Here is a 25,678-nt window from a genome sequence, read left to right on the forward strand (position 1 = left end):
TGTAAGTTTGTAATCTGAATTAAGTCAATTGATAAATTGACCAGTATGAAACACATTCTTTTAATCAATCGTTTGCTTATTGACTAAGTAGGCGTGTGAAGACTGAAGAGCAAAAGCTGAGAACTAGATGCAAAATAAGGCATCTTTGATCTAAATTTAGGCACAATCTCATCATCTCCAAAAAGGAGATTGGATGCATGATGGTCAAGTCAAACCCAAAATAGACAACGCCATTGTCACAAAACAAACAGTTATTTTATTTTGGGAAAATAAATATTTTTTTTTAATAAACAGAAATATAAATACATCTTTTTCTATTGCAGGAAAGGAACAACAACAAAAAAAAAATATGTGACTTTTTAAGTAATTCTCTAATTCTATTCTCCATAAGAGAGTACGTAATTAAGGAGATAAAAGGGAAGATGACGGGGTGATCGAACCTAGCTGGTTTTTATTTACTTGCAACGTAACACTAAATTTGGATGACGAGAGGAGGAAAGAGGAGGTAAAATATATATACAAATTATTTAAATTTTTAACTCTCAAATTGGAGTGTAGACGAGGTAAATTCTGTACGTTGTTTCTCTTCTCCCCTCCCTTTCTCTCCCCTCACGAAATTTCCAGAGTACAGTCTAAGGAATCTCATATTTATGGTGTTCTTCGACTGATCCTTACTCTCGATGGTGAAGATGTTATTGATTGTGAATCCATATTGGGCTATTTAGACAAAGGAATGAAAAAAATAGCGGAAAACCGAACAATTGATACGATACATTACTATGTCATAGCATCACCCGTTTAGCTATCACAACAAATCTTATTTGTGAAAGAACCTTATATATATGTGTGTGTGCAAAAATTAAATAATCACAAATCTACTGATCGTTGTGAAGCATTAAAAATATATGATTTTTTAACTAATTTTTAAAGAAACTGATTCATATTAAACTGCACATTTAATGCGGTTCTTTCTATAACAAAAAAAAAATCATCATCGTTCTTGTTATTTAAAAAAGAAATCCCTGAAAGTAAAAGAAAGCAAAAGAAAGCAAAAGAAACATATATTCTCTCGCCATTACCTATTCTTTCTCTCTTTGTTGGTAGAGTCTAGATCATTCTGTTCTTCTTTGAATCTTCGTCCCAACCACAATGGTTTTTGGAATGGAATGTGTACTAATTAAATTTAAATCACTAAATTAATTAAAGCTCTTAAATTGCATCCATGTCTTATTTATGCACGAGACATGCATGCCTTATTGTTGGATTTATGAATGTATCCGTCTAGAAGCAAAAATACCTTTTTATAGGTTATGCCATTTCACCTTACATCTTGTTTATTAACGTTTGATAATTTTATAAACTGAGATTCACTCGGCACATTTTGTTAATGCCAACTTATAAAACATAACACACTCATTTTAATAATAAATATATTTTATTTAATAGTAAACTTTTTAACCGAAACAAGTATATTAATTGGTACCAACATTCACCCGGACTCTGGTTTGAAATCATCGGCTAAAGAGAAAATGCAATTTATTTAAGGAAGCGTCTAATTGTCTACAGCTTTGACTTGCGCGAATACTGTAAAATTACTTCTACATGCTGTATAAATATACAATATATCACATAAAATATATCAGTTAATCACAAAACATCCAGCAACTATTTGAAGTGGTCTCATGATAGTTAGAAAAAGATTGCAAATTGCACAACAGGACAAAATAAATGTACTTTCAAATTGTACTTTCGGAAATTACAGTTATAGGAAGTTATTGGCAGTTAGAGTTAGTTATTAGCGGTTATTAGCGGCTATTGGCAGTTAGACTTAATTATTAGCTTCCGCACTGGGTTGAATCTTGTATACTGTAAAATTGAATCTTGTATACTGTAAAATTAAATCTTGTATACAGTAAAATTTTCAATTGAATCTTACATATTGTAAAATTGAATCTTGTATACTGTAAAATTGAATCTTCTACACAGTAAAATTTACAATTGAATCTTGTATACTGTAAAATTGAATCTTGTATACATTAGAATTTTCAATTGAATCTTGTATATTGTAAAATTACAAGATGAATACTGTAAAATTAACAGATCAATACTCCATATCACCTATCTATCATCTCCTTCCTCCAGATTTCCACAAGATGAATACTGTAAAATTAACGGGTCAATACTATAACATTAACAGATCAATACTCCATATCGCCTCTCTATCATCTCTTTCCTCCAAATTTTCACAAGATGAATACTGTAAAATGACAAGATGAATACTGTAAAATTAACGGGGCAATACTATAACATTAACAGATAAATACTCCATATCGCCTCTCTATCATCTCTTTCTTCCAGATTTCCACAAGATGAATACTGTAAAATGACAAGATGAATACTGTAAAATTAACGGGACAATACTGTAAAATTAACAGGTCAATACTCCATATCGCCTCTCTATCATCTATTTCCTCCAGATTTCCACAAGATGAATACTGTAAAATTAATGGGGCAATACAGTAAAATTAACAGATCATTATTCCATATTGCCTCTCTATCATCTCTTTCCTCTAGATTTCATTTGAAATGCTAGATCTGTTACTACATACAACGAAAAACAACAAATTCAACAGAAATAACTTACTAGATTTGAATTTTGCCATGCTCTTCAACAAAAACAACTTCTATTCGATCGCACTCCACGATTGAAGGTTCCATTGCGATCATGTATAAACAACAAATTCAAAGCTGACCTGGCAATCTACCGAGAACAGCCAGGAGATACCGGGGTGGACCCTGATTTTAGTGAAGTGTCATCATTAGTCTTTGAAGAACAAAAGTTCTACATCTCAGATTGATTGCGTGAATTAGAAGAGAAATTGCATCACTTCTCCAATAATAGCTCCTTTGTAAAATCCCCAAAACTAGATACTATTGAAGAGGTAGAAGAAGAGAATTTCGCCAGAGAAAATGGTGAGGTTTCGAAATTCGTACCAGTGATGAAGAGCATCAGTGGGGACAAGGATTTGGTTGAACTGGAGGAGGAGATTTCTCGGTTTTCCAAGAGATTAAAGACCCTTGAGGCAGATCATAATTTTATTGAGCATAGTTTAAATTCTCTCAAAAGTGGCCAGGAAGGCGCACAGTTTATTCGGGAAATTACATTCTCTTTGCTAGAATCATCGTCGCCTCCTCAGGTGGTCACTGTGTCTCCGATCTGATTGGTAGAGATCTGGCGGAGGTAGGGGTTACGGCGTTTGAGATCTCAAATCCGTCTTGAAATCTCGTGTGATCTCTCTGTCAAGCCTACGAAATGGCAGCGATCAGAAGCTCGGTGCTATCTCTCTCGAGATCAATCTCCGATCGTATTCAAAGAGAAGAGACCGATCTGATTTAAAGAGAAGAGAAGATGAGGCGATTAGTTTTGAGAATTCTAATTTGGGGGATCGGGTGTTTAAATAGGCCGTTAGAAAGTGGATAGCGGGGAGATAGTTGAAGACAGTTAAACCGGAAATGGATAGTGCAGTGGACAGATGGTGGACAAAATCCAGTGGACAGAAATCTTTTCTCTTTATTTAATTTGTTTGTATGCCCCCTCAAATGATAGCTCCAGATTTTATGCGATCTAATGAGATGAGTTTTGTATCAATATATATTCAGTTATATAATAAATAAATAAATTAGTTTCATGTATTTTATATAGAAATTAAATATATATAATCCAACACATGATTAAATTAATTAAGGTTTTGGACCGTCTTTACTATTAATATTAATATTAATCTTTTCCAAACGATGAAGATACGAAGAAAAACAAGACTAATGATATATTGCATAAGACAAAAAATTAATGCAGATTAGAACTAAATTGTAGAGACTCATGTTATAGATTGAATATAAAGACAGACAACTGATTAATATTATGATCTTTATTATTAAAATCATATCAATAACTTTTTAATTAGTAGACTATTTTATCTTTCTATAAATACTTCCTTCAATAACCCTTCTCTCTTTCATTCATAAATGTATAATTTAACTTGTTTTTCATATTCAATTTATAAAATAAACAAAATTGTTTAGGTTTGATATTCATAAATCTCACACCTGCCGAAATGAATATAGATGTAACCACCAAATCATGCATAAATAAAATATAACAACCACTATTTTATTTTTGGAATAGTTCTGGAGTGAGTCTATGGTACTATACATATTACGATTTGGCACCGTGCTACGGTTCTATATTCGAGTTTTCAAATCCTAACGGTCGATCCAAACCGTTCATCTTGTTCTCCATATTAATATGTGTTTGGAGACCAAATTTTTCATTTTTTTGAAATTCTTTTACTATTTTTTTAAATTTATTGAAAATCACTGTTTTTGGATGGTCCAGAATTTTCAGATCAAGTGATTTTCTAAATATCTAAAAAAATAGTAAAAAAATAAAAAAAAAATGTAAAATTTGGTCTCCAAACACATATTAATATGGAGAACAAGATGAACGGTTCGGATCGACCGTTAAGATTTGAAAACTCGAATATAGAGCCGTAGCACAGTGCCAAATTGTAATATGCATAGTACCATAGACTCACTCATAGTTCTGATTAAAAAAAAATCGAACAAAACACTACGAACAAATTATATGATATCACATAACAAAATAACAAATAACGCTCTTGCTTAGAAAATGAATTTGGATCTACACATAAATATATAAAATACAAATGTCTCATGAAATGTCCATCTGCATTATATTGAAACAATAATTTTGCCTCGTTATGCTCAAAAATAGGCAATCAACAAAATAAAATATGAACTTACTAATATAACACATCTTTACATGATAAGTAAATTGATTTTTGAAATATGTATTATATATCTTCATTAATATCTATTTTTAATAAAAATAAAATAAAAAATACATGTCCGATGTGTACCTTAATTTGTCCTTTACAATAAGCAGCTTTTTTCCCTTACCCAAAATATTACTTTTATTTACATGTTACAAATTTAGTACCAATAAATTGTCACTGAGAACAAATTTTCAATTGAAGTTGTAAACAAATCTCCTTTTGTACTGGATAGTCTCTATCTAGATATAAAAAAAAAAAATCAGACGAGTGTAATTAAAGAAAACAAATTTATCTAATATATATTAGAGATGTTGTATTAACAAAGTCTTGAGCGGTGTATAGTAGATATTTTCTAATATTATTGACAAGAGAACATCAAAAGTGCATGAAACAATTACCGTTCGTCACAAGCTCATTGTGAAATACATTCGATATTACAGTAGCAGGCAAATTTTTCATGAGCAACTACGAATGATATTTGAATTATCTTTTTATCTTTAATATAAGTCATCAACCATACCTTCATAATATATTAGTCATCAAGTGTGGACAAAAAATAGAAGTTACAAAAGTAAAGGTTCTTTTTTCAACAATTTTGTTAAATAAATTTATAAATAATATAATGAAGGAAATCAATTTGGCCATCACTAATAATTAATTATCATCATGCACTCCGTTCATTTTCTAAAACAGAGAAAGTCTGCAGAAGAAAGTGTTATTGATATCTCAGACAATGAAGAACTCCAACAATTAATCGCTCTTGGTGTTTGTTCAAATTATTCAGCCTTTTCACTTGACACTTGCTTCTAACTCTAACATTGAGATAAAATTGTCATCTTCTACCATAAGTGATCCAATTGCTTCAACTCTTAATTAATTGTACCTAACTTGGTGATGAACTTGAGGTTTGAGAGATGTCTCTTCCAACACGTCTGGCGAACAAAAGGCGATTCTCCAAGCCATCCAGGAGAGATAGAAAAGCTGGCCTCAGGCAACAAGACCAACCTATGCAGCGAAGGTAGCTAACATGAATCCAACCAATACTACTGCAAGCAACCAAATGGTACACAGCAACCTACAAACCATCGCTCAAACAATCCCCAGCAACCCCCAACTTTAGAAAGACAAAACCATTAGTGACCCTGCCATTAAAGCCCACACTGGAGCAACCCAAGGCGTGCAGCTCTTGGACCTAGAAGGCATTGAAAACCCCTGGATTTTGGTTACAAAGCGCAAGCACTGAAACTTGAACCCAAAAAGTGACTCAAAACCTAATCGAAGCAGACACATAGTCAAGTTAATGGAGGAGCAGAGGTGTTTTAAGTGTCTTGACCGTGGACATAGACAGTACCAGTGCCGAAATGGTGTCAAATGTATTAAATGTAAGGGAATTGGACACGTCTCCAGATGGTGCTCCATAAAAAGAACTCTAGTAGCCAACAAACCTCCACACCACAACAACGTACCTCACCACCCGAGCACCATCAAACCAAACACACATACTCCTCTGACCAATACTCATCACCACAAAATGGAACTCGAGAACTGGGAGACCATGCCCCTTGAGGACCCAGAATATGTCAATGTAGGCCAGAACAACGAGCTAAGGATATTCTTTCCTCCTAACAATTACATTAGGTCACCAAATGTGCTAGTAGGACCACGCACTCACCTTCGCCAAATGCCATACTGTATTGCAAATGCATTGGCAATAGCAATGAGGTGACATCCGGGGGAGTTCATTGTCTCCAGGGCAGACACTGCCTTTGGAGATTACCTGGTGACCTTTACTTCTAACATAATGTGTAATATGGCAGTGTACATGGGAACATTCATGGTTGCTCAAGGGGTGCAAGTACAACTACGTGCATAGTCACCGAACTTGGCAATGATTCATGACCATACAACACATCTGGCTAGAATAGTGTTGCATGGGGTTCCGTTTCAGTACTGGAACCTACCGGACATCAACCACTTGGTCTCCGGCTTTGGATATGTTGAAAGAATGTCATCATTTGTTACAAATGGGAATTTCTCTGAACTAAGGGTGCTAGTTGCATGTTTCAACCCGGTGGATGTCCCACCATCACTGTGGCTATCCAAGAGCCCCTACTCCAAGATAATATACGTAACCCTGGAGGGTTGGGTGAGAAACGATGACCTACCTTACTATCCTCTCCATGATAGTGATAGTGACGACACTGACGATTCGCCCTCCTCTGCCACCACGGTGGGAGCCCAAGGGAGGCGCATGCAAGGTGAATCAGGCACGCAGCACCACCAAGGGAACCATGGAGGCTAGCCAGGACCACCGCGCCACCGAAGTATGCCTACCCAGGACAGGCGAACCACGGCCGCTGTAGAACTCGGCACCACGGTGCAAAAAACAAGTGCACTTGAGCCTCCAGTGCCTAGCCTAACTGGACAAGACCGGGGGAAAACAGTCCTAGAGACACAATCCCTAAAGGACACTACAGACAAACTGCAAAAAATGACGTTGCTTTGGCAATAGCGCGATGGGTCAGTGGTGGAAATCAACGCATGCAACTGCACACTGCAACACTCCCAAGCAGTGACACGTGTTGTACAACTATCATAAATAAGTTCCATGCCTCCTGGAGGGAGCAAAAATATGGCCCAAATTTTCTCCTTTGAGAGGGGGACAGTCGAGGACGCAGACCACCTGACACAACCTCAGCAACTTGCCAGGTACTTTAATTTAAATACTGTAGATGAAGGTTGCGCAGGCGGACAACAGGGGATTGGTTAAGGCCAACATTTCGAGGTGTCACATGGGCTGCAAGTGCAACAGCTATCCAACCAACTAGAAACACAAGATCCATCTCTGATTCAAGGCCCTATAGGAGAAGGTCAAGAACAGGCCGCAATGATCTGGGACATGCACAGTCACCAGCTGGAAGGCCCGCAACAAATGGCCCAAGGTGAACAGGAGACAGATGGGCCGCCTCCAGGGTTTGAAGGCCCACCGAAGTATAAAAAAAAGACAAGGGAGAGTGAAAGGTTGAGGACAAAGAACACGAGCCGATATGTGTCGGCCATAAACAAAGCACAGGCTAATAAGGGCTTCCTAAGCATCACCGACATTATGCAAAAATTGCAAAAGCCCAAGCTGAAAGCAAAGAAGACAGCCAAGCAAAGAAGACAACCAATCATATATTTAGCTTATAAATAGAGGTTAGTAAATAGAATCGAATTAAAAGACTTTGGCACGTGTTTTTTCTCATCAGGATGACATAGTCGATATGGAGGATGGATAGAAAATTTTCTTTGTATAACTTTTTAATTTATATATATATATATATAGAGAGAGAGAGAGAGAGAGATGGGCTATGGTGCATTGCAATGCATGGAGGGGTTTGTGCATTGAACCATAAATCTAAAATTCAAAATTCAAATGACCGATCCAAACCGTTCATCTTGTTCTCCATATTAATATGTGCTTGGAGACCAAATTTTACATTTTTCTGAATTTTTTTACTATTTATTAAGTATTTTACAAAATTGTTGATCCAACGGTGGCTTAACAAAACAGTAAAATCAACAGCCACCGTTGGATCAACAATTTTGTAAAATACTTAATAAATAGTAAAAAAATTCAAAAAAAATGTAAAATTTGGTCTCTAATCACATATTAATATGGAGAACAAGATGAACGGTTTGGATCGGCCATTTGGATTTTGAATTTTAGATTTATGGTCCAATGCACAAACCCCTCCATGCATTGCAATGCACCATAACCCATCTCTCTCTCTCTATATATATATATATATATGGACATGGCTAAATTGCTGCCGGCAGCATTTCAACGGAGGTGCTGCCGGGGCAATATCGTAATTTGTGATGTTCAAACAACAAATCCAAACCGTTAGATGTTTAATCTATATTATAATCTACTTGGAGACCAAATTTTACATTTTTTTTGAATTTTTTTACTATTTATTAAGTTGGTTTGAAAACTGCTGATTTCAATGCTGCAGAAATTTACTGAAATCAGCGGTTTTCAAACCAGCTTAATAAATAGTAAAAAAATTCCAAAAAATGTAAAATTTGGTCTCCAAGTAGATTATAATATAGATTAAACATCTAACGGTTTGGATTTGTTGTTTGGACATCAGAAAATAAAAAAAGGGACAGCAGCACCTCCGGCTAAAATGCTGCCGGCAACAAATTAGCCGGACCCTAAATATATATATATATATAGAGTGTGACTAATATGCATTCGGTAGCACTTCGGCCGAAGTGCTACCGATTCATTTTCTGATTTTTAAAGTCCAAATGATCGATCCAAACCGTTAGATGTCATCTCCATATTTAAATGTGCTTGGAGATCAAATTTTACATTTTTTGGAATTTTTTTACTATTTATTAAGCCACTTTGAAAATCGCTGATCCAACGGTAGCTTCTGATTTTTACTGTTTGGCAAGCCACCGTTGGATCAACGATTTTCAAAGTGGCTTAATAAATAGTAAAAAATTTCCAAAAAATATAAAATTTGATCTTCAAGCACATTTTAATATGGAGATGACATCTAATGGTTTGGATCGATCATTTGGACTTTAAAAATCGGAAAATGAATCGGTAGCACTTCGGCCGAAGTGCTACCGAATGCATATTAGTCACACTCTATATATATATATATAGGCTAATATACAATCGATTGTTCCTAAGGTCCCGTACAACCAAGTCATTTTCTGATTTTTAAAGTCCAAATGATCGATCCAAACCGTTCATCTCGTTCTCCATATTAATATATGTTTGGAGACCAAATTTTACATTTTTCTGAATTTTTTTACTATTTATTAAGCCAATTTGAAAACCGCTGATCCAACGGTGGCTTAACAAAACAGTAAAACCAGAAGCTACCGTTGGATCAGCGATTTTCAAAGTGGCTTAATAAATAGTAAAAAAATTCAAAAAAATGTAAAATTTGGTCTCCAAACATATATTAATATGGAGAACAAGATGAACGGTTTGGATCGATCATTTGGACTTTAAAAATCGGAAAATGACTTGATTGTACGGAACCCCAGGAACAATCGATTGTATATTAGTCTACCTCTATATATATATATATATATATATATATATATATATATATATATATATATATATAGAGAGAGAGAGAGAGAGTATGGCTAATATCATAACGATATAATTTCAGCCTAAGTTATAACGAGTCAGTTTTTGAGATTTTTAAAGTCCGAACAGTCGATCCGAACCGCTCAACATGATCTCCACATTAAAATGTGCTTGGAGATTAAATTTTATATTTTTTGAGATTTTTTTACTATTTTTTAAGATAGATACAAAATCAACATGATCTCCATATTAGTAATATATATTACTAATAGAAAGAAAGAAAGAAGGAGAGTCACTTTTTGGTCTAAGGGAAAATAAACTATTTGTTAACATTAATTATTATTATAATTTTGCTAATTTATAATCTTGAGGTTTAAAAAAAGGAAAAATTGTGAAAATGCCACTCCAAAACCTTGAATTTGGGAGAATGCCACTCCAAACTTTAAAATTGAGAAAATGCCACTCTAAAGTTGATTAATTTGTGAAAATGCCATTTATACTGTATTAATCTTTGTACTGCCTAAAATACCCTTAATAAAAAAAATACGAACCCTAGCCTCCGTCCTTCGCCTGAACCGTGGAGAAAAAGAACCACGCGGAGGAACCACGCCTGGACCCTGGAGAAAAAGAATCACGCCTGGAGAAAAAGATCTTCGTTTTTTTATCTGGGCTACTAGCCTCCTTCCTTGCTTGTGTTAACTGGGCTAGTAGCCTCCTTCCTTCTCACGCCTGCAGGGTGGCATTTTCTGTCTCTTCGTTTTTTTTGAGGGGTGAAAACTTAGGGTTGTACATCTTTGTTCGCAGGGCGACGAAGGGAATGAGGAGCTGGAACCACTATTCGATTACACGCAGGTACAGCCCTCTGTTTGCTTCACCTTTGATGGTAAGTTTTCATTTTCTAACGGTTCTCTTTGGATCCAAGCATTTCAAGCTTCAATTTTACGTCTTTTTGGGTATTTCGTTTAAGTAGTAAAAGTTTAGACGCTAATTTTTGAATCTTTTTTTCCTCAAATTTTTTTTTTTAATCTTTTTGGGAGAAAAGGGTTCCATGTTTCAATTACCAGTATAACAGCATTGGCTATTATTTTCCATGCTCTGAAAATCACAAAAAGAAAATTGACATAATTTATAAACTCTATAAAACCCTGCTTGAATGAGCTCTATCAATCTCAGTAGACGAATTGAAAAAGAAAAAACAAGATCAAACATCCTTGACCCCTGATTCAAAAAAATGTGGTGAATGAAGCTAGATAGGGTCTTAATAGGCTATGTGATGCAAAATTGGATCAAAGTGGGGTTACAAATTTAACTGCAGGTTTAATTTGGGCATAATTAGAATTTAATCAGGGCTGATTTGGAACTGTATGGTTCTGTTTTCATCTCAATTCAAGTTTTATTCTTCTATTAGCAATTGTATTTCTTCAGGATTTATTACTGGAAAACTAGCATAGGAAAAAAATAAAAAAATAAAAAGAAGAGTGAGCTGTTTTTTTTAAGTCAATTTTTTTGACATTGTTACAATTGTATTTCTTCAGGATTTATTGGTGGAAGCTGCTAAGAAGAGTCGAACTCTATTAACAACATCATTGCTTAGGCCGTAAAATAAATCAATGCCTTTCTCCCTTGTTATTTTTTCATCCCTTCGTGTGATGCTTTGATAGTGTGTAATATGTTTCTAAAGGATGCGGTATAGCTTGTATAAAGGATATAAATTACGCTAGTAGATTTTATAGTTCCCAGGTTTAATCATGTATCATAACTATTGATTTGTATCAATAGAGGCAAGTTGATGTAGGCAAGGGCGTAGGAGATTGGTTTCTTAGATTTGATGTTGGTGATTAATATTTTGTATCATAACTATTCATTTGTGGTGATTAATATTTTGTATCATAACTATTCATTTGTATCATAGCGAATATTATGTTCTTAATATTTTGTACTTGATCCAAAAAGTCTGTAGCAGATATTTCTTAAATTTGTTGTTTGTGATTAAATTGCATTGAGATTGCAAAACAACCTATGTGTTGACTCTATGCAACATCCTATGTGTTGACTCAAGCCCATCATACTTTGCTTCTGGTAATGGAAGTATTGCAAAACAACCTATGTGTTGACTCTATGCAACATCTTTTGCTTGGATATGTGTTGTTGTACCTGTTAAACTAAATATAATTAATAATTGAATATCAGAAATTATTAATATGAAGAAGTTTTTATTAAATTAACGAAAGAGGATTCATAACCATACACGCCCTCTAACTGGCACCAGGTGCCAGTTCTGTCTGATGTGTACAGCTTCTGTTGCAGTACCGGTCATGACAGTCGGATATTTCTAGTATTTCAGTTAGGAGTTTGTTAGATGTAATAATGACATTGTTAGACTATCTTACAAGGCTATGAAAAACCTTCCTTGTACATGAAACAAATGACGAAATTAATACAAAGAATTTTGTTGATCGGAATAAAAATAGAAAATAATTCAATTATTTTCTGTTTATTGATTGTGATGTACACATGATAAAAGAGAAAAGATTTCATTTGAATAAAAATAACTTTTGTGCCCTTAAGGTATATAATTAAAAAAGATTAAAAAAACAAAGTGACACTTAAGTACCAATCTCTTCACCCAGTACCAGTAAATAGATTTGCTAATCCATTCCTATCCCAACCACTAATTGCATCCCCAGTACTAGTAAATACACACATTGCTTGACTTGAGGTACAAATTACTCAATTTTCAATTTGACAAGTCAAAAGTCTTCAATGGTTATAAAAAAAATAACAACCAAAATTAACAAATCTAACACCAGCCCTATATATGTTTTTCACAGCAGTACTAGAAAAACCCATTGAAGCTGACAACGTGGTCTCCCAGTAAATAAACTGAAACGAAAACTAGAGAAACAGTAAAATGAGTGGTAAAATTCAAAAGAAATCCTAAAAAGAAATATAAAATAAATGAAAGATGTGGTCTCCCAGTTTGAGGGTCTTATTCCAAGCACTTTTAATTTGACTTCTTCCCTTCTCCTGTCACGGTGGTGGTACCAGACCAGTGTACCAGTATCCCTTTCCTCTCTTTGAAGCAAACTGTTTCCTTCCATTTGGGCGCTCCCACCTCTCTGTGATCTTCCGTAGCGGCCTTCCATTTGGGAGAGAGAGACTTACATGGTGCTCTTTTGATTCCTTGCAAGGAGGAGGAGAGACGACCACTGGCACAGGCGGAGGAGAGATGATCACTGGCACAGGCCGAGGTGAGGCTAACGCGAGACTGATCGCCGAGCGTTGATTTAGGTGGAGATAGAGGGGTTTTGCACAAAGAGAAAGAGGGGTTTGGTGATAAGAAGAAGAGGCAGAGATAGAGGGGTTTCGCTCAAAGGAGATTAGAAGAACAGGAGGCGTTTTTGAACTGGAGGCATGCAGTGGCAAAATAGATTAATTATATAAAGGATAAAATTGGAAATACAGAAATATGTATATGAAAATAGTATAAAAATACAGTATAAATGGCATTTTCACAAATTAATTAACTTTAGAGTGGCATTTTCTCAATTTTAAAGTTTGGAGTGGCATTCTCCCAAATTCAAGGTTTTGGAGTGGCATTTTCACAATTTTTCCTTAAAAAAACTCTTTGCAGAGAGAGTCTGTTCAAATTAATGCCACCGGATAGGTTCCATTTCCAACATCATGACTTTATGTAAGTTATTCAAATTCTGTGTGGACGACAATTAATGGAAAAATATCAAATTTAATTATTGTTCCAGTACTTCTAGAAATTTTTTTTTTTCCAATGACTATTGTTTTAGTTAGATTATAAAGTCTGAAGAATATATGCTTGATAGCTGCTATCAACATTCTCAAAAAAAAAAAAAAAAAAAAAGGTCCGAAGAACTATAAACATAGATCTTGACAAGACTCTAATCTCTATGAAGAAAAAACAACATAGTCAATTTCATAAGAGACATCTAAAATAGAAATGAATGTCAGGATAAACATAGCCTTTATTTTAGAAAAAAAATAAAATAAATAAAGGTTAGAGAGTCTCAACTTGTAGTGGATTTAATATATGTACCAAGTTAATAAGAAAACTAAGATTAGAAATAAAATCTCTTATATAATTAATTGGTGCTTAATAGTTTCAGTATGTAGATGTATATATGTTTACTAGTAGTATTATGTATGTGCGTTGTAATAGAAATATTTTATAAGAGAATGAAAAAATCGCATACAAAATAACATATTTTCATAAAAAAATTAGATTAGATGACAAATAACAGTTTTTAAATGACATCTACATATAAATAATATTTCTTAAATGATATATATATATATATTTTTTTTTATTTATTTATTTATATATTTTCATAAAAAAAATCTCAAATAAAATGACATATTAAATGACAAATAACATTTTTTAAATAATATAAAAAATAGAAACAAATAAAGACATGACCAATCAATTATCAATCAATTCAAAAATTACTTAAATGACATTTGAAGAATAGAATGAAATCATGACCAATCAAATAGATAATACAATTTGCATGTAGAGAGTATGTGTGGCAAGTACGTATCTAATAAAATTAAAATTTCTACATGTAAAAAAAAACCATAAAAAATATGCATATAATCAGAATATTTTATTGGAAAGCTGATATTCAATATGAAATTTCACCTTTACTCAAAGACATTGGCAGATCAAAACATCTACGTGCTTAATATGAGAATGGAACTAAGAACCTTCATTCTTTTTATTTAAAATAGAAGGTAAATGAATCTTTAGTTTTCATTTTCATGCTTTGAATCAAGCATTTTCATGAGGCACAAGTGCACAACAAACAAAAAAGGAGTTTAATTTTGAGAGCAACTTTATTCCAGAGAGGTTATCTACAGACAAACACTGACTAATCAAGAATACCATAATAGTACAATCCTGTGCACTCTTTATAGTCCCACAAGGAATACTACTTTTGTAAACTATACTGTCCGGATTGTGATTATGACAGTATGACAACCATTTCTGGCATTTATTTTCAGAAGAAATTTCAATTATTTAGTTTGAGAATTGAGATGATCATGCCAATGAGTGTGTATTCTTTAAACAAATAATTGAACTTTTCAGTTTATCTCAAAATCGAGTCAAAAACTTTTCATGGTACCAATTTAGGTTTACGAACAATATTAAGAGTACATGGCTTGTTTCAACTTTCAAGATTCGTGATATGAGAATTTGAACGGTCTGAATTTGTCACATATTATTAATTAATTCAATTTTTTTAGATATCTGAACTCCATGCCAATTGCTTTTCATTGTATTCGTCGAAGTTTTCTTTGTTCCATACTTCCATGGCAATACTGTTTTTCTTGTGAAACACACCATCATAATCAAAAATTAAAGAAAAAGCATTTAAACTATTTCATGTGATTGACCACATAATCACCTAGCCGATTTTTATTTAATATCCTCCGTAAATTATAAAATTACAAACTTGCCCTCGAATTTTTTATCTGTACCAATTCTGCTACGGTAATTTTATTTTTTTAAAGATATTTAGTTGGTATAAAAATGAGATCGATAATTCATGATATATTATTTGATTGTCAGATTAGTCATTTTTTCTTTTTTTTTCTTTTTGTGATAACATAAAATTCATGATAACAACCGTGATGAACTCTGATGGTTGGGGTATTTTTACTGTAGCATTCTTTTAGTTTTTCCCCTGAAAAACATACATTTATGAATTGGTACAGAGATTACCAACACAAAAGACCCAAGGATAGTTTTACTTAATTAATTATGAAATATGATAATGATAGAAGTATATTTGTTCTACCACTTTATTTAATGGAAACTTTTATACATATCGGTAACACCTAAATTTAGTGACTAAATGTTGTAAATTTGTTTTTCCTATTAGTATTCTAAATTTTGGATCCCAAACAACAAGTATCACTGTGATCATTTTGATTTTTGATCTTTTTCACAAGCATTATTGCATCTAAAAGTTTAAGAAAAAAATTGGATGTCATTTTGTATATAATCATGAGATCAAAAATGAACAAATCAAGTCAATTTATAACACTTTTAGTGTCTTGGTTAGTCTTTTGACTTAAAAACAACTTCAATTTAGCGAAAAGACACTATTTTACGTGTGAAATTTAATTAAGAATTGTCAATGATTATTTAAGTTTAAGGCCTGACTCTAAAAACTTTGCTTTTAAAAAGAAAATAACAAAAACAATTGGTCCCTTGATGTGTGAAAATAATTAGAATTTTAATATCTTTGCATGCATTACTTTGTTTGCGAAGAAGATTAAATAAGCAGTTCGGATTTGTTATTTAATTTTTAGTTGGAAAAGGAGCTATGACTTTTTTTTAGCGAAGAATCCATCACATAAGTTTTGAATTTGTATAAACATATTTTGTTTTTTTAGTGAGTCGAATCGGTCATTTAAATTAAAATAAGTTGACACTTGACCTTGCCAAAAAGAGAATTTTTTTAAAACATTAAAGTACACCTCAATTATTTTTTTAAGTGAAGAAATACATATATAAAATGCATTGTAGAATCAGAATGTGTTCATAACCTTTTTAATCAATTAAATTCCCACCGATGGAGCAAGAGAATGTGTGCATAAACCTTTTTAATAGAAAATAGAAAAGCGTACTTTTTAATTTTATAAATGACAAATACAATTGGTTTTACAACAACAATTTCGATTTCGTCCTTCATATTTTCTGCCGAAATTTTTAAATATACCATTATCCTAAAAAAGATAAATCAAACCACCACTTTCTCTCAAAATTTTAAATTTTGACATGGCCGCATTCTCAAAATGCGGCCACTTTTCTGCGGGCTGCATCTAGGGGATGCGGCCATCTTTTTTTTTTTTCCTTTTTTTCTTCTTCTTCGTGTAGTTCAATCTGAACGGGAAAAAAAGGGGTGGCTGCATCCCCTAGATGCGGTCCGAAAAAAGGTGGCCGCACCTAGGGGATGCGGCAATGTCAAAAATCGAATTTTTCAGAAATCGTAGTTGTTTGGTTTATTTTTTTTGGAAGTATGGTATATTTAAAAATTTCGGTATTTTCTGTAATGAATTGTAAACAGGAGGCCAGTTGTAGACTTGTAGTCTTGTAGATGGATTGATAAAATATGAACTTAGCACCTTTCTTTATATTATTTTGAAAAGAAGAATCAACTCACTTTTCAAAAAGAAAAGAAAAGAAGAATCAACTCGCTACTTAAACCCCTAACTCACTTAGCGGTGAAATTAAATTGGGGTTTTACAAAGATACTGTACCTAATTCAATTGTTTCCTAATTTTAGTTCTTCGACAGCATTTAGGACGAGTAATATATAGCTAAAGTAATATTTTTGTTTCACGTTTAACATGCTAGATGAAATGTAAGATAAAAAGTTATGAAGACATAAATTAAATTATCTCTTTCGATGGATTAATTTATTTTACAGTTTGTCTATAGAGTTAGGAGCATCAACCAACACGATACGGATTGAGTGGAAGTATTTTCATATCTATATCCATTATGATAACGAAAAAAATTCTTTACTCTTAGCCATACACGATAAATTAATGAAAAAATATCTTACTCTTATTTGTATTTTCGAATACGATACGGATTGAATAAAAAGGTGCTATCGACATCCCGATTTGTGCTTCCGGTAAAATTTTTTTTTTTTCAAAACAAGGAAAAAAAAGAGAGGAGGGTTCAAATACCTCCATTTTTTGTGCCTCCACCATGCCTCCATTTTTGAAAACGTTAATAAATCAAAATTTAAAACTTAAACATCAAAATAAAATCGTTAGCTGTGATCTATGTTATTTTCTCATTCCGATTTTATTTTTATGTGAATCTATCATTTGAAAAATCAACGCCTATAAATTATCCCACATTAGTACGTTTTTACATGCTCTTGATGATAATAAAAACAAAGTTGAAATATCATAATTTTTTACATGTGCAAAGATAAAATGATGTAGATCATATCCAACGGTTTTATTTTTACTTTAAAAGTTTTAAATTTTGAGTTATTAAAGTTCTTAAAAATATAGGCATGATAGAGACATAAAAAATGAAGGCATTTAAATCCTTCTAAAAAAATAAAATAATAACGAATACAACTAATTTATATTATAAAAATTTAGTAAAGTATAAAACTTTATCATATCACACATCATCTCTATGTAAAAATCTTTTTCCTTATTCATATCTAATAAGTTAACCAAACAAAATCTTATTACTCTTATTTTGTCGAATATGATATAGACCAGGTGAACTGATATATATATACAGTGTCATTGACATCCCTAAACAATAAAGTACACTATCATAAACAGAGATTTATTTTTCAAATTTTTACTCATCATATTAATTTAAATCATAACTTATATTATTAAACAGATGTAAAATAAAATAAAATAAATAAATAAGATGATCCTTCTTCAATACAACCATAAGAAATAAATTTACGTAATTGGTGATTTGTACTTTTGTCAGGGAGCGGAGCTGTGAATAAGGTGCCACTGAAGAGGGCCTATATAAGCAATCCCTGCCTCTGTTTAAAAAACAGAGGTGTAGATTTCCAAAGCATTAAATTCTTCACTCACACACTCATCCTTTCTCTCCAGTCTCCTCTCCTCTCCTCTCCTCTCTCCTCCTCCTCCTCCTCCTCCTCCTGTTTCAATACATAAACTCTCAAGTTCTTTACCGTGTTTTTGTACCATCTGGTTTATGTTTTTCTCTCTACCTCTGCTGTGAGATTTTCTCTGTATATCAAACACTTTGTACTTATCTACTAGCTCTGCTCTGCAGAGAGAACTGAACTGAGACAGAGAGACAGAGAAAGAGAGAAGTATCAGAATGGGAGGAAGTTTGGGTTATTTGTGGGACTTATTTGTAAAAGAGCACAAGTACAACAAGAAGAGGCAATTTAACACAGTGGATCTCAAGATCAAAATGGATTGCGATGGATGCGAACTCAGGATCAAGAAAACCCTTTCCAACATGAAAGGTTTCCTTTCTTTCTTTAAAATTTCCTTCCTTTTGCCATCAATTTTTCTTTCCATAAAATGAAAAATAAAATGGTATGAATTTATTACCTACTAGGGGTGCAAAATGTGGAGATAAACAGGAAACAGCACAAGGTGACAGTGAGCGGATTTGTGGAGCCTCAAAAGGTGGTGAAGAGAGCACAGTCGACAGGGAAGAGAGTTGAGATCTGGCCATACATCCCCTACAACGTGGTAGCACACCCTTATGCTCCTAACACATATGACAAGCGGGCCCCCGCTGGCCATGTCAGGAATGCGGAGGCGCTTGCCATCTCCAATTATGTACCCAGGCAGGAGGATCATTTTGCTACTCTTTTCAGTGATGAGAATCCCAATGCTTGCTCTGTTATGTAATGTAATGTAATCTCATTCTGATTTAATTATAATTCTAAATTAATTAAGCTAGCTGTGCTTTTTTTTTTTTTTTAGTTTTTGTTATCTTTTGTTTTAATATTTTATGTTGTGCGTCTGGGGTTGGATATGAATTTTTTTTGTTTGGGTATTGAACTTTTAAATTATTTCATTGCTCACAAGCAGAGACCCAAAAAATAAAAAGAGCACACCAGTGGCACTTTTTGTTGATGTGGATTATATATTTTCACTAATAAACATTATCTCACATAAATTATAATGTCAACAGTTTGTTACCATTTAGTTGGAGATTAATTATTCATTAGAAGTTAAAACATAAATAAATTTATTCAATGAGGACAAGTTAAGGAGCAACCAATTCAAACTAATGTGACCAAATTATTATAAGAAATAATGTTGTAGTGAAATTAGAAGAATGGACATGGCAAGCTCAACTTTAAAATTGTAAATATATATCAAGTAAAAAATCCTGATTTTTAAAGTACAACCTCCTTTTAACAGGCAAGCTGAACTTTAAATGTATGTCCTTTTAGATTTTTAGATTTTTACAATTTCACTTCTCTAAACATAATTTCATATTTTTTTTTTCCCACACAAAATTTAGGTTATGTTCGCGTGGGAAGAAAAAAATTCAGTTTATTTGATCCATATCCCAAACCCGTTCCCAATTCCATGTGTCCGTCGAACAGGGCCTTAGTCTGAACCATCATGAGGAAAAAAAGAAGTTATATGGTGTTTTTTTCATAGCCGTTTATTTTCCGTCTGAAATCTGAAACATTTATTTGATAAAGAACAAATAGATCCACAATAGTTATACTAAAATATTTGTTAACAAAAAAAAAATACTATGGCCAAATTAAAAAAAAAAAAAAAACAAGTCTCCAAAAAGTATATCCTTTGGCATGTTCTCTTATTTTACTACCAGTTAAAACAAACAGCTTCCATGTCACAAAATGAGCAAAATATTTGTTGGAGCAGTTGCGTTTTAAAACTGCTTCCTTGTCACAAAATAGGAGCAGTTGCTGCAATCCATATTTTCCTCATGAAATATAATTCCGATTTTTTCATAACATAAAAAAAAAAAAAAACTTGAACCTATCACATGAAATCACCAAAATTTCATTTTATAACACAAATGCTGAATTATTTAGCGTTGAAGTAACTACCTTAACTACTAAGTTAGAAGGAGCTTACAAATTACTTGAGAAGAATTTTACTTTTTCAAATGCAGTGGCACTTTTTACTAGTGCCCTGGCTTTTTCTGTTTGAAGTTGGATTTGTAATGTAATGGGTGTCCATGCCAATCATATTTTGAGAATTTAAAGATTGATACTTCCTACCGAACTAGATTTACATACAGCTTGTACACGCGCAAAGAATCTGGTGCTTATATAAAGCAACCCAAAATTTTGTAAAACCTTCCCAATTTCATATATTCATAATTACTTGATGCCTCCATTGTTCTTCTTCTTAATTATGCCTTTATTTTTAATTTTTTTAATAGGAAAAAATTCAAATTTATATGTCAAAATAAAACCGTTAAAATTAATTTATATTATTTTATTTATGCGTGCACATAATTTTTTTTTTCCACTTTTCAATCTTGTTTTATATGAATTAATAAGTTAACAAAAATAACGTACATAAATTATCCATGTCAGTATATTTTTACAAATTTTATAACAATAAAAGGAGTTATATTGTCATAATTTTTATTTTTTATATTAAAATTTTAAAAATAAAAGCATGAAAACACCAAAAGTAGAGGAATTTGAACCCCCTCGAATTAGCTAGCATGGCATGGCACGAGAAACTGTTGCCATCTTATTTTACATCAGCTCTTTATTTTATCTTTTCAAATTTTACTTTAGATACAATTTATTTTACCAGTTATCCCACTGTAACATTTATAGTGAAAGATAATAGTTTTTTACTTTATAGGACTACACTAAAAATTTTAATCGCGTGCAGCCATATCTTTGTGTGACCTTATGCATTACATTTTCTGACAGCATCAGCCACACATTTGCTGCACATGGTCACACACACATACACAGCTTGCGGCCACAAATGATCGGACTTCGAGAATTGTTTTCTGAAAACATTTACCAGAGGGGCTTTTGTTTCAGAAAATACGATACTTGGGACACACCAGCTGGTAACAGTAATATTAATTTATGTTGTACCAAATCTTTTTTACATTTTCAGTAATTGAGAATAATATGGTATGTAATGTCATTGGAATTAGATTTTTTTTCTTTTTCATAATGGATACAGGAAAGCAACATGGTCAACAGTTTATGCATCTATATACATCTTACTTGTTTATTACAGCAAGTTGGACTATGCTAAAATTGTACTGGTAATGAGTTTCTGATATAAATCTCAAGTGGGTCTATAAGACTATAACTCAAACTCATTGGAGGTCTTACCTCGTCTACTATTCCGCAATTTGTTTTAACTCTGTACCCAAATCTGGTAAATTGATTGAGAGATATGAGAAGATTACAAAACAAGAACAAACAAAAATCAAAACAAAATATTTACCGTCATAAAGTTATAGGGATTTCATCCTGAATATACAATTCTGTTGTATTGTTCACAGTCATAGGCTCAGAAATGTTCTTCACTTGTACAGCCCAATAAAAAGAATATCATATAGAAGAGTTGCATTCGCAGGTATGTTGCAATCACCTGGAAAGAAATTATATTATTTGAGAGTTTATAAACTTCTCCAAATTCATTTTTAACACATTTTGGTTCCCCCAAGTTCTGGAGTTGCTATCAGTCCCTAATTTCTCAGTTATAAGGAAGGTCAGAAAACTTATTATAAAGTGCTGATATGGCATGTTCCATTCCATATCGAATATTTCAGTATATGCACAACAGCACAAGCTAATGCTGATCCAAGGCAATGTGCACCGCAACACCACTACGTAGTGATGTAAAAAAGTCATGACATGACCGGATACGGCATGGCACGACACAACATGTATGCCTTTCACGTGCTGTGACTCGCGTGTCCTATGCCGTGACCATTCGCGTGGCGTGATCATCCTTCAGAAAGTTGGCACGGCACGGTACGACATGCAAACTGATTTGGTCACGGCATAACATGTCACATGGTCATGCGTTATCAGGACCGTTAGATCTTTATCGAATGGTGAATGTTGATAAAATAACTTAAATTACGAAAATAATAGTTAAATGCTACCAAACATGACAAATGTTAGAAATGACATGTGTCGTCACGGTGTGACTAACGTGCAGTGACTGTCTATCCCTCTGAATTTGGTCATAAATATCTGACCTGGTCACGACACGTATTTACATCCCTACCACTGCCCTTGATCTGTACCAGACAACTAGACAAGATACCCAGTCTAAATTTTCAGATACATTTGGCCCTTTAATAATCTCTAGTATTTCAAAAATGGTTAAACTGAGTTCAGGCTGATACCAGCAAAATTTTGTTTTTGCATGCAACATTTTCTTACCAGAAAAACAGCCAGCAGGTTCAGGTCCATAAGCCAGTAAAGGAGGGATCATAAGCTTTCTCTTTCCTCCTATTAAAAAAATAAATAATAAAATCGAAAACAAGTTCAAACTACAAGAGGAGAGAAATTTACAAGCGCCTCTAGCAGAGGTATAGCATATCATTTACTTGGTGCAAAAATATTACCGGCGAGCATTGGTGGAACACCACCTCCGCCTAGGATACCTTGATCAAGCCCTGGTAGCACCTACAATAGTTGTACAATAATGAAATTTGTAATAATGATCCAATTTGTAATTGAATTCATATCACCTAAGGTAACAAAATAGTTGTGATTGGATCCAGACCGTCCGATCAGAATCTGCAAGAATATTAAAGGGGCCCGTGCATTCCACCCCGGGCTGGATGGCCTGGATTCTGATCGGACGGTCCGGATTTAAATAGGAATATTCTGTTACTCAGAGGATATGGACTCATTGCATTTTGTTTATTTCTGAAAACATGTCTAGAAGGCAGAAATACTATATGTACCACTCACTGGTATCTAGCTAACCTACTGGTACAACATTAGGATATGGTGGAGAGAGAGAGAGAGAGAGAGTACCTTGCCAACACCTATCCTCAAGGTAAGCGGTCTTGCTCGTTTGTAACTGCTATCAAATACGATACCATTGGCAAATCTCGCAGTGTAGTGTATCTGTAACTGGCACAGTTAATCCTATAATACCAATATTACCAATAATTAAGTTCCTTTTTGGTTTCCCTTCTGGATTCAATTGGTGCTCATTAATGGGGGTAGTCTTATTATTTACAAGACACACCAACAATAATTTTGTTATGATGTGCAAAGAACTCCATATTTTTTCATAATTTAGATGGAACTGTATCTTTCAGAAAATTGGTATGGCACACGAACTGGTCCGGTCACGGCACGTAACAAACATGTGGTCACCCAAGTCACATGTGATAGAACCGTTAGATCTCAATTGAATGATAAATCTTGAATAAACTAACTTAAATTACGAAAAAATAGTTAAATATAACCAAACGATGATCAGTCACAGCATGACTAATATGTTGTAATCGTCTCTCTGAATTTGGTCACCATACAGCACGACACAGTTTATCATCCCTAAGAACCTGAGAAGTACCAGTAACTACTCACATTGATGAGCTCTCCTCTTGGAGGTTGTATACCGGTACCAATTGACACGTCGCAGAAGCCGAGTCCGGATTTTACGAAATTCATGTCACAGAGCTTCTCTCCCACGGTGGCATAGTACTGAATCCTGGTGGCATTAGCACCAGAGACAGAGAAGAGAGGAAAAGCAAGAACCCCAATTCCCAGCTCAATCAACCTTCTCCTGTTATAAGAAATGCATGGAGAGGTTTCTTCTGGAAGAGAAGAAGTAGAAGGAGAAGAGATGGAAGAGGTGGATTTGGGGAGAAAATGGGGGGTTTTTTGGGGGTTGCGAAAGGAAGGAATGATTGTTGGTTTGGGAAGAGATAACATGGAGATGGCCATGTTTGCTCTGTGAAAAACGCTTGAAGTAGAGAACGAGAGAGAGGATATGGTCGCGGGATTTTTATCTCAAAAATACATTCTGAAAATAATTGGAAAAGGATGGATTGGATTGTTATTTCTTGGGCTCTTTTGTGATAATTTGCCCTAAAGCCCATGAGCCTTGATTTTTTTTTTTTTCTAAAAGTAAACAAAAATAGAAAGATATATTAAAAATACATATATATTTTTTAACATCAACGTATAATTTGAGTTTAAAATTCGGACTATCTGAAAATTGACGGGATTTCTTCGCTATTTGTGCAACCAACGGTACAGATCTTTTCTGCAGTAACTCAAAATCGGAGACAATACGAATTCTAGAAATTTGGTTTTGGTTGTTTTGCGTGAAAAATGTTGTGTATTTTAGGTATAGAATTATTGGGTCAATTGAATACATTTTTTTACTTTTAAATTCATAAATTTTCGTACACAATTAAAGTCAATTGCAAGCATACAATATATCATTGTAGTAGTTTAGATATCGATCCAAAGACAACGGTAAATATTATTTTTTGCTAAATTAATTAATTCTAAAATACTACAATAAAAGTAAATGGGGGAGGGGGGTTGTTTGAAAATTGGTTTTGTTGGTTTAATATCCGAAGTGAGAGTTGAATTTAAATAAAACAATTTAAAACAAACAAATAAAATGAGTTATGTGGTTTATTGAGACAGAAGTTTAGGGGCTTTCGGCATACAGTCACTTGGTCAAATCAACACTTAATTGGTTTCTAAATTCATGTTAGTCTAGGGATAAACTAGACCAACCTGTGCTTATGGTCTAGATAGCTAGGATGAATGACTTAATCGTGAAATCCAAATTATTTAGGCACGAAAGTGACCATTTTTGATATTTAAGTCTTAGAAAGTTCATAATTGCAGGTTCAATTCCAACTTGGCGGCCAAAAAATTTAGCGAACTTCTACTCAACTTGCGGAGCTTCTCAACCTACCGACTGACAAAGCCAACCTCATGAATGACACCCGCGCATTCTGTTGGGATATGCTGGAACAATCCTTCAAGAACACCATTTGCGATTTCCATTGTCCACTCAATTCACAGAGGGTTCGACTAATCAAGCACCCCGTGCTCTGCTACATTCAGCGTGTTTTGGCACTTACCTTTTTTGGGCGAGGTGAGACTAGTTCTTGTTTCAATAAAACCGAAACTTTCATTCTTTATTGTATGATGCGCAGGAACAATGGTGAGATGGTCTTTCA

The 25,678-nt window shown here is 33.6% G+C and overlaps 2 protein-coding genes and 1 long non-coding RNA gene across 6 annotated transcripts; 2 read left to right on the top strand and 1 right to left on the bottom strand.

Annotated features, from left to right (window-relative positions):
- The first annotated feature begins 10,501 nt into the window (after positions 1-10,501).
- On the top strand, positions 10,502-11,857 carry LOC144566801 (uncharacterized). The gene is made up of 2 exons (XR_013515285.1): positions 10,502-10,840; positions 11,493-11,857. It is a non-coding gene; the product is annotated as an uncharacterized LOC144566801 (long non-coding RNA).
- Positions 11,858-18,695: 6,838 nt separating this feature from the next.
- Positions 18,696-19,544, top strand: LOC144566424 (heavy metal-associated isoprenylated plant protein 20-like). The gene is made up of 2 exons (XM_078316438.1): positions 18,696-18,986; positions 19,082-19,544. Exons 1-2 carry the CDS (start codon positions 18,836-18,838, stop codon positions 19,378-19,380), a joined length of 450 nt encoding a protein of 149 aa, XP_078172564.1. The 5' UTR covers positions 18,696-18,835; the 3' UTR covers positions 19,381-19,544.
- Positions 19,545-21,681: 2,137 nt separating this feature from the next.
- On the bottom strand, positions 21,682-24,466 carry PNSL4 (FK506-binding protein 16-2). 4 transcript variants are annotated; one of them, XR_013515290.1, is made up of 6 exons: positions 24,060-24,466; positions 23,499-23,597; positions 23,081-23,141; positions 22,896-22,964; positions 21,972-22,092; positions 21,682-21,873 (listed from the first exon to the last, which is right to left on the bottom strand). XR_013515290.1 is itself a non-coding variant. In XM_078316854.1 (5 exons), exons 1-5 carry the CDS (start codon positions 24,417-24,419, stop codon positions 22,025-22,027), a joined length of 657 nt encoding a protein of 218 aa, XP_078172980.1. In that variant the 5' UTR covers positions 24,420-24,466; the 3' UTR covers positions 21,926-22,024. The 4 variants fall into 4 exon arrangements, 2 of the variants coding, with proteins under 2 accessions (XP_078172980.1, XP_078172981.1); XR_013515289.1 differs by having other exon boundaries at positions 21,682-21,863; positions 21,962-22,092; XM_078316854.1 differs by lacking the exon at positions 21,682-21,873 and having other exon boundaries at positions 21,926-22,092.
- Positions 24,467-25,678: the final 1,212 nt, after the last annotated feature.

Source organism: Carex rostrata, chromosome 15 (genome assembly GCF_964058835.1).
Source record: "Carex rostrata chromosome 15, lpCarRost1.2, whole genome shotgun sequence".
In the NCBI taxonomy this organism is placed as follows: domain Eukaryota; kingdom Viridiplantae; phylum Streptophyta; class Magnoliopsida; order Poales; family Cyperaceae; genus Carex; species Carex rostrata.

Bases quoted from the DNA above. Each gene is read 5' to 3' on its own strand.
- LOC144566424 (XM_078316438.1), top strand. From the start codon at position 18,836: ATGGGAGGAAGTTTGGGTTATTTGTGGGACTTATTTGTAAAAGAGCAC. The intron at 18,987-19,081 runs GTTTCCTTTCTT...ATTACCTACTAG, and splicing joins AACCCTTTCCAACATGAAAG to GGGTGCAAAATGTGGAGATA.
- PNSL4 (XM_078316854.1), bottom strand. From the start codon at position 24,419: ATGGCCATCTCCATGTTATCTCTTCCCAAACCAACAATCATTCCTTCC. The intron at 23,598-24,059 runs GTGAGTAGTTAC...TAACTGTGCCAG, and splicing joins CAAGAGGAGAGCTCATCAAT to TTACAGATACACTACACTGC. The intron at 22,093-22,895 runs GTAAGAAAATGT...ATTTCTTTCCAG, and splicing joins ACCTGCTGGCTGTTTTTCTG to GTGATTGCAACATACCTGCG.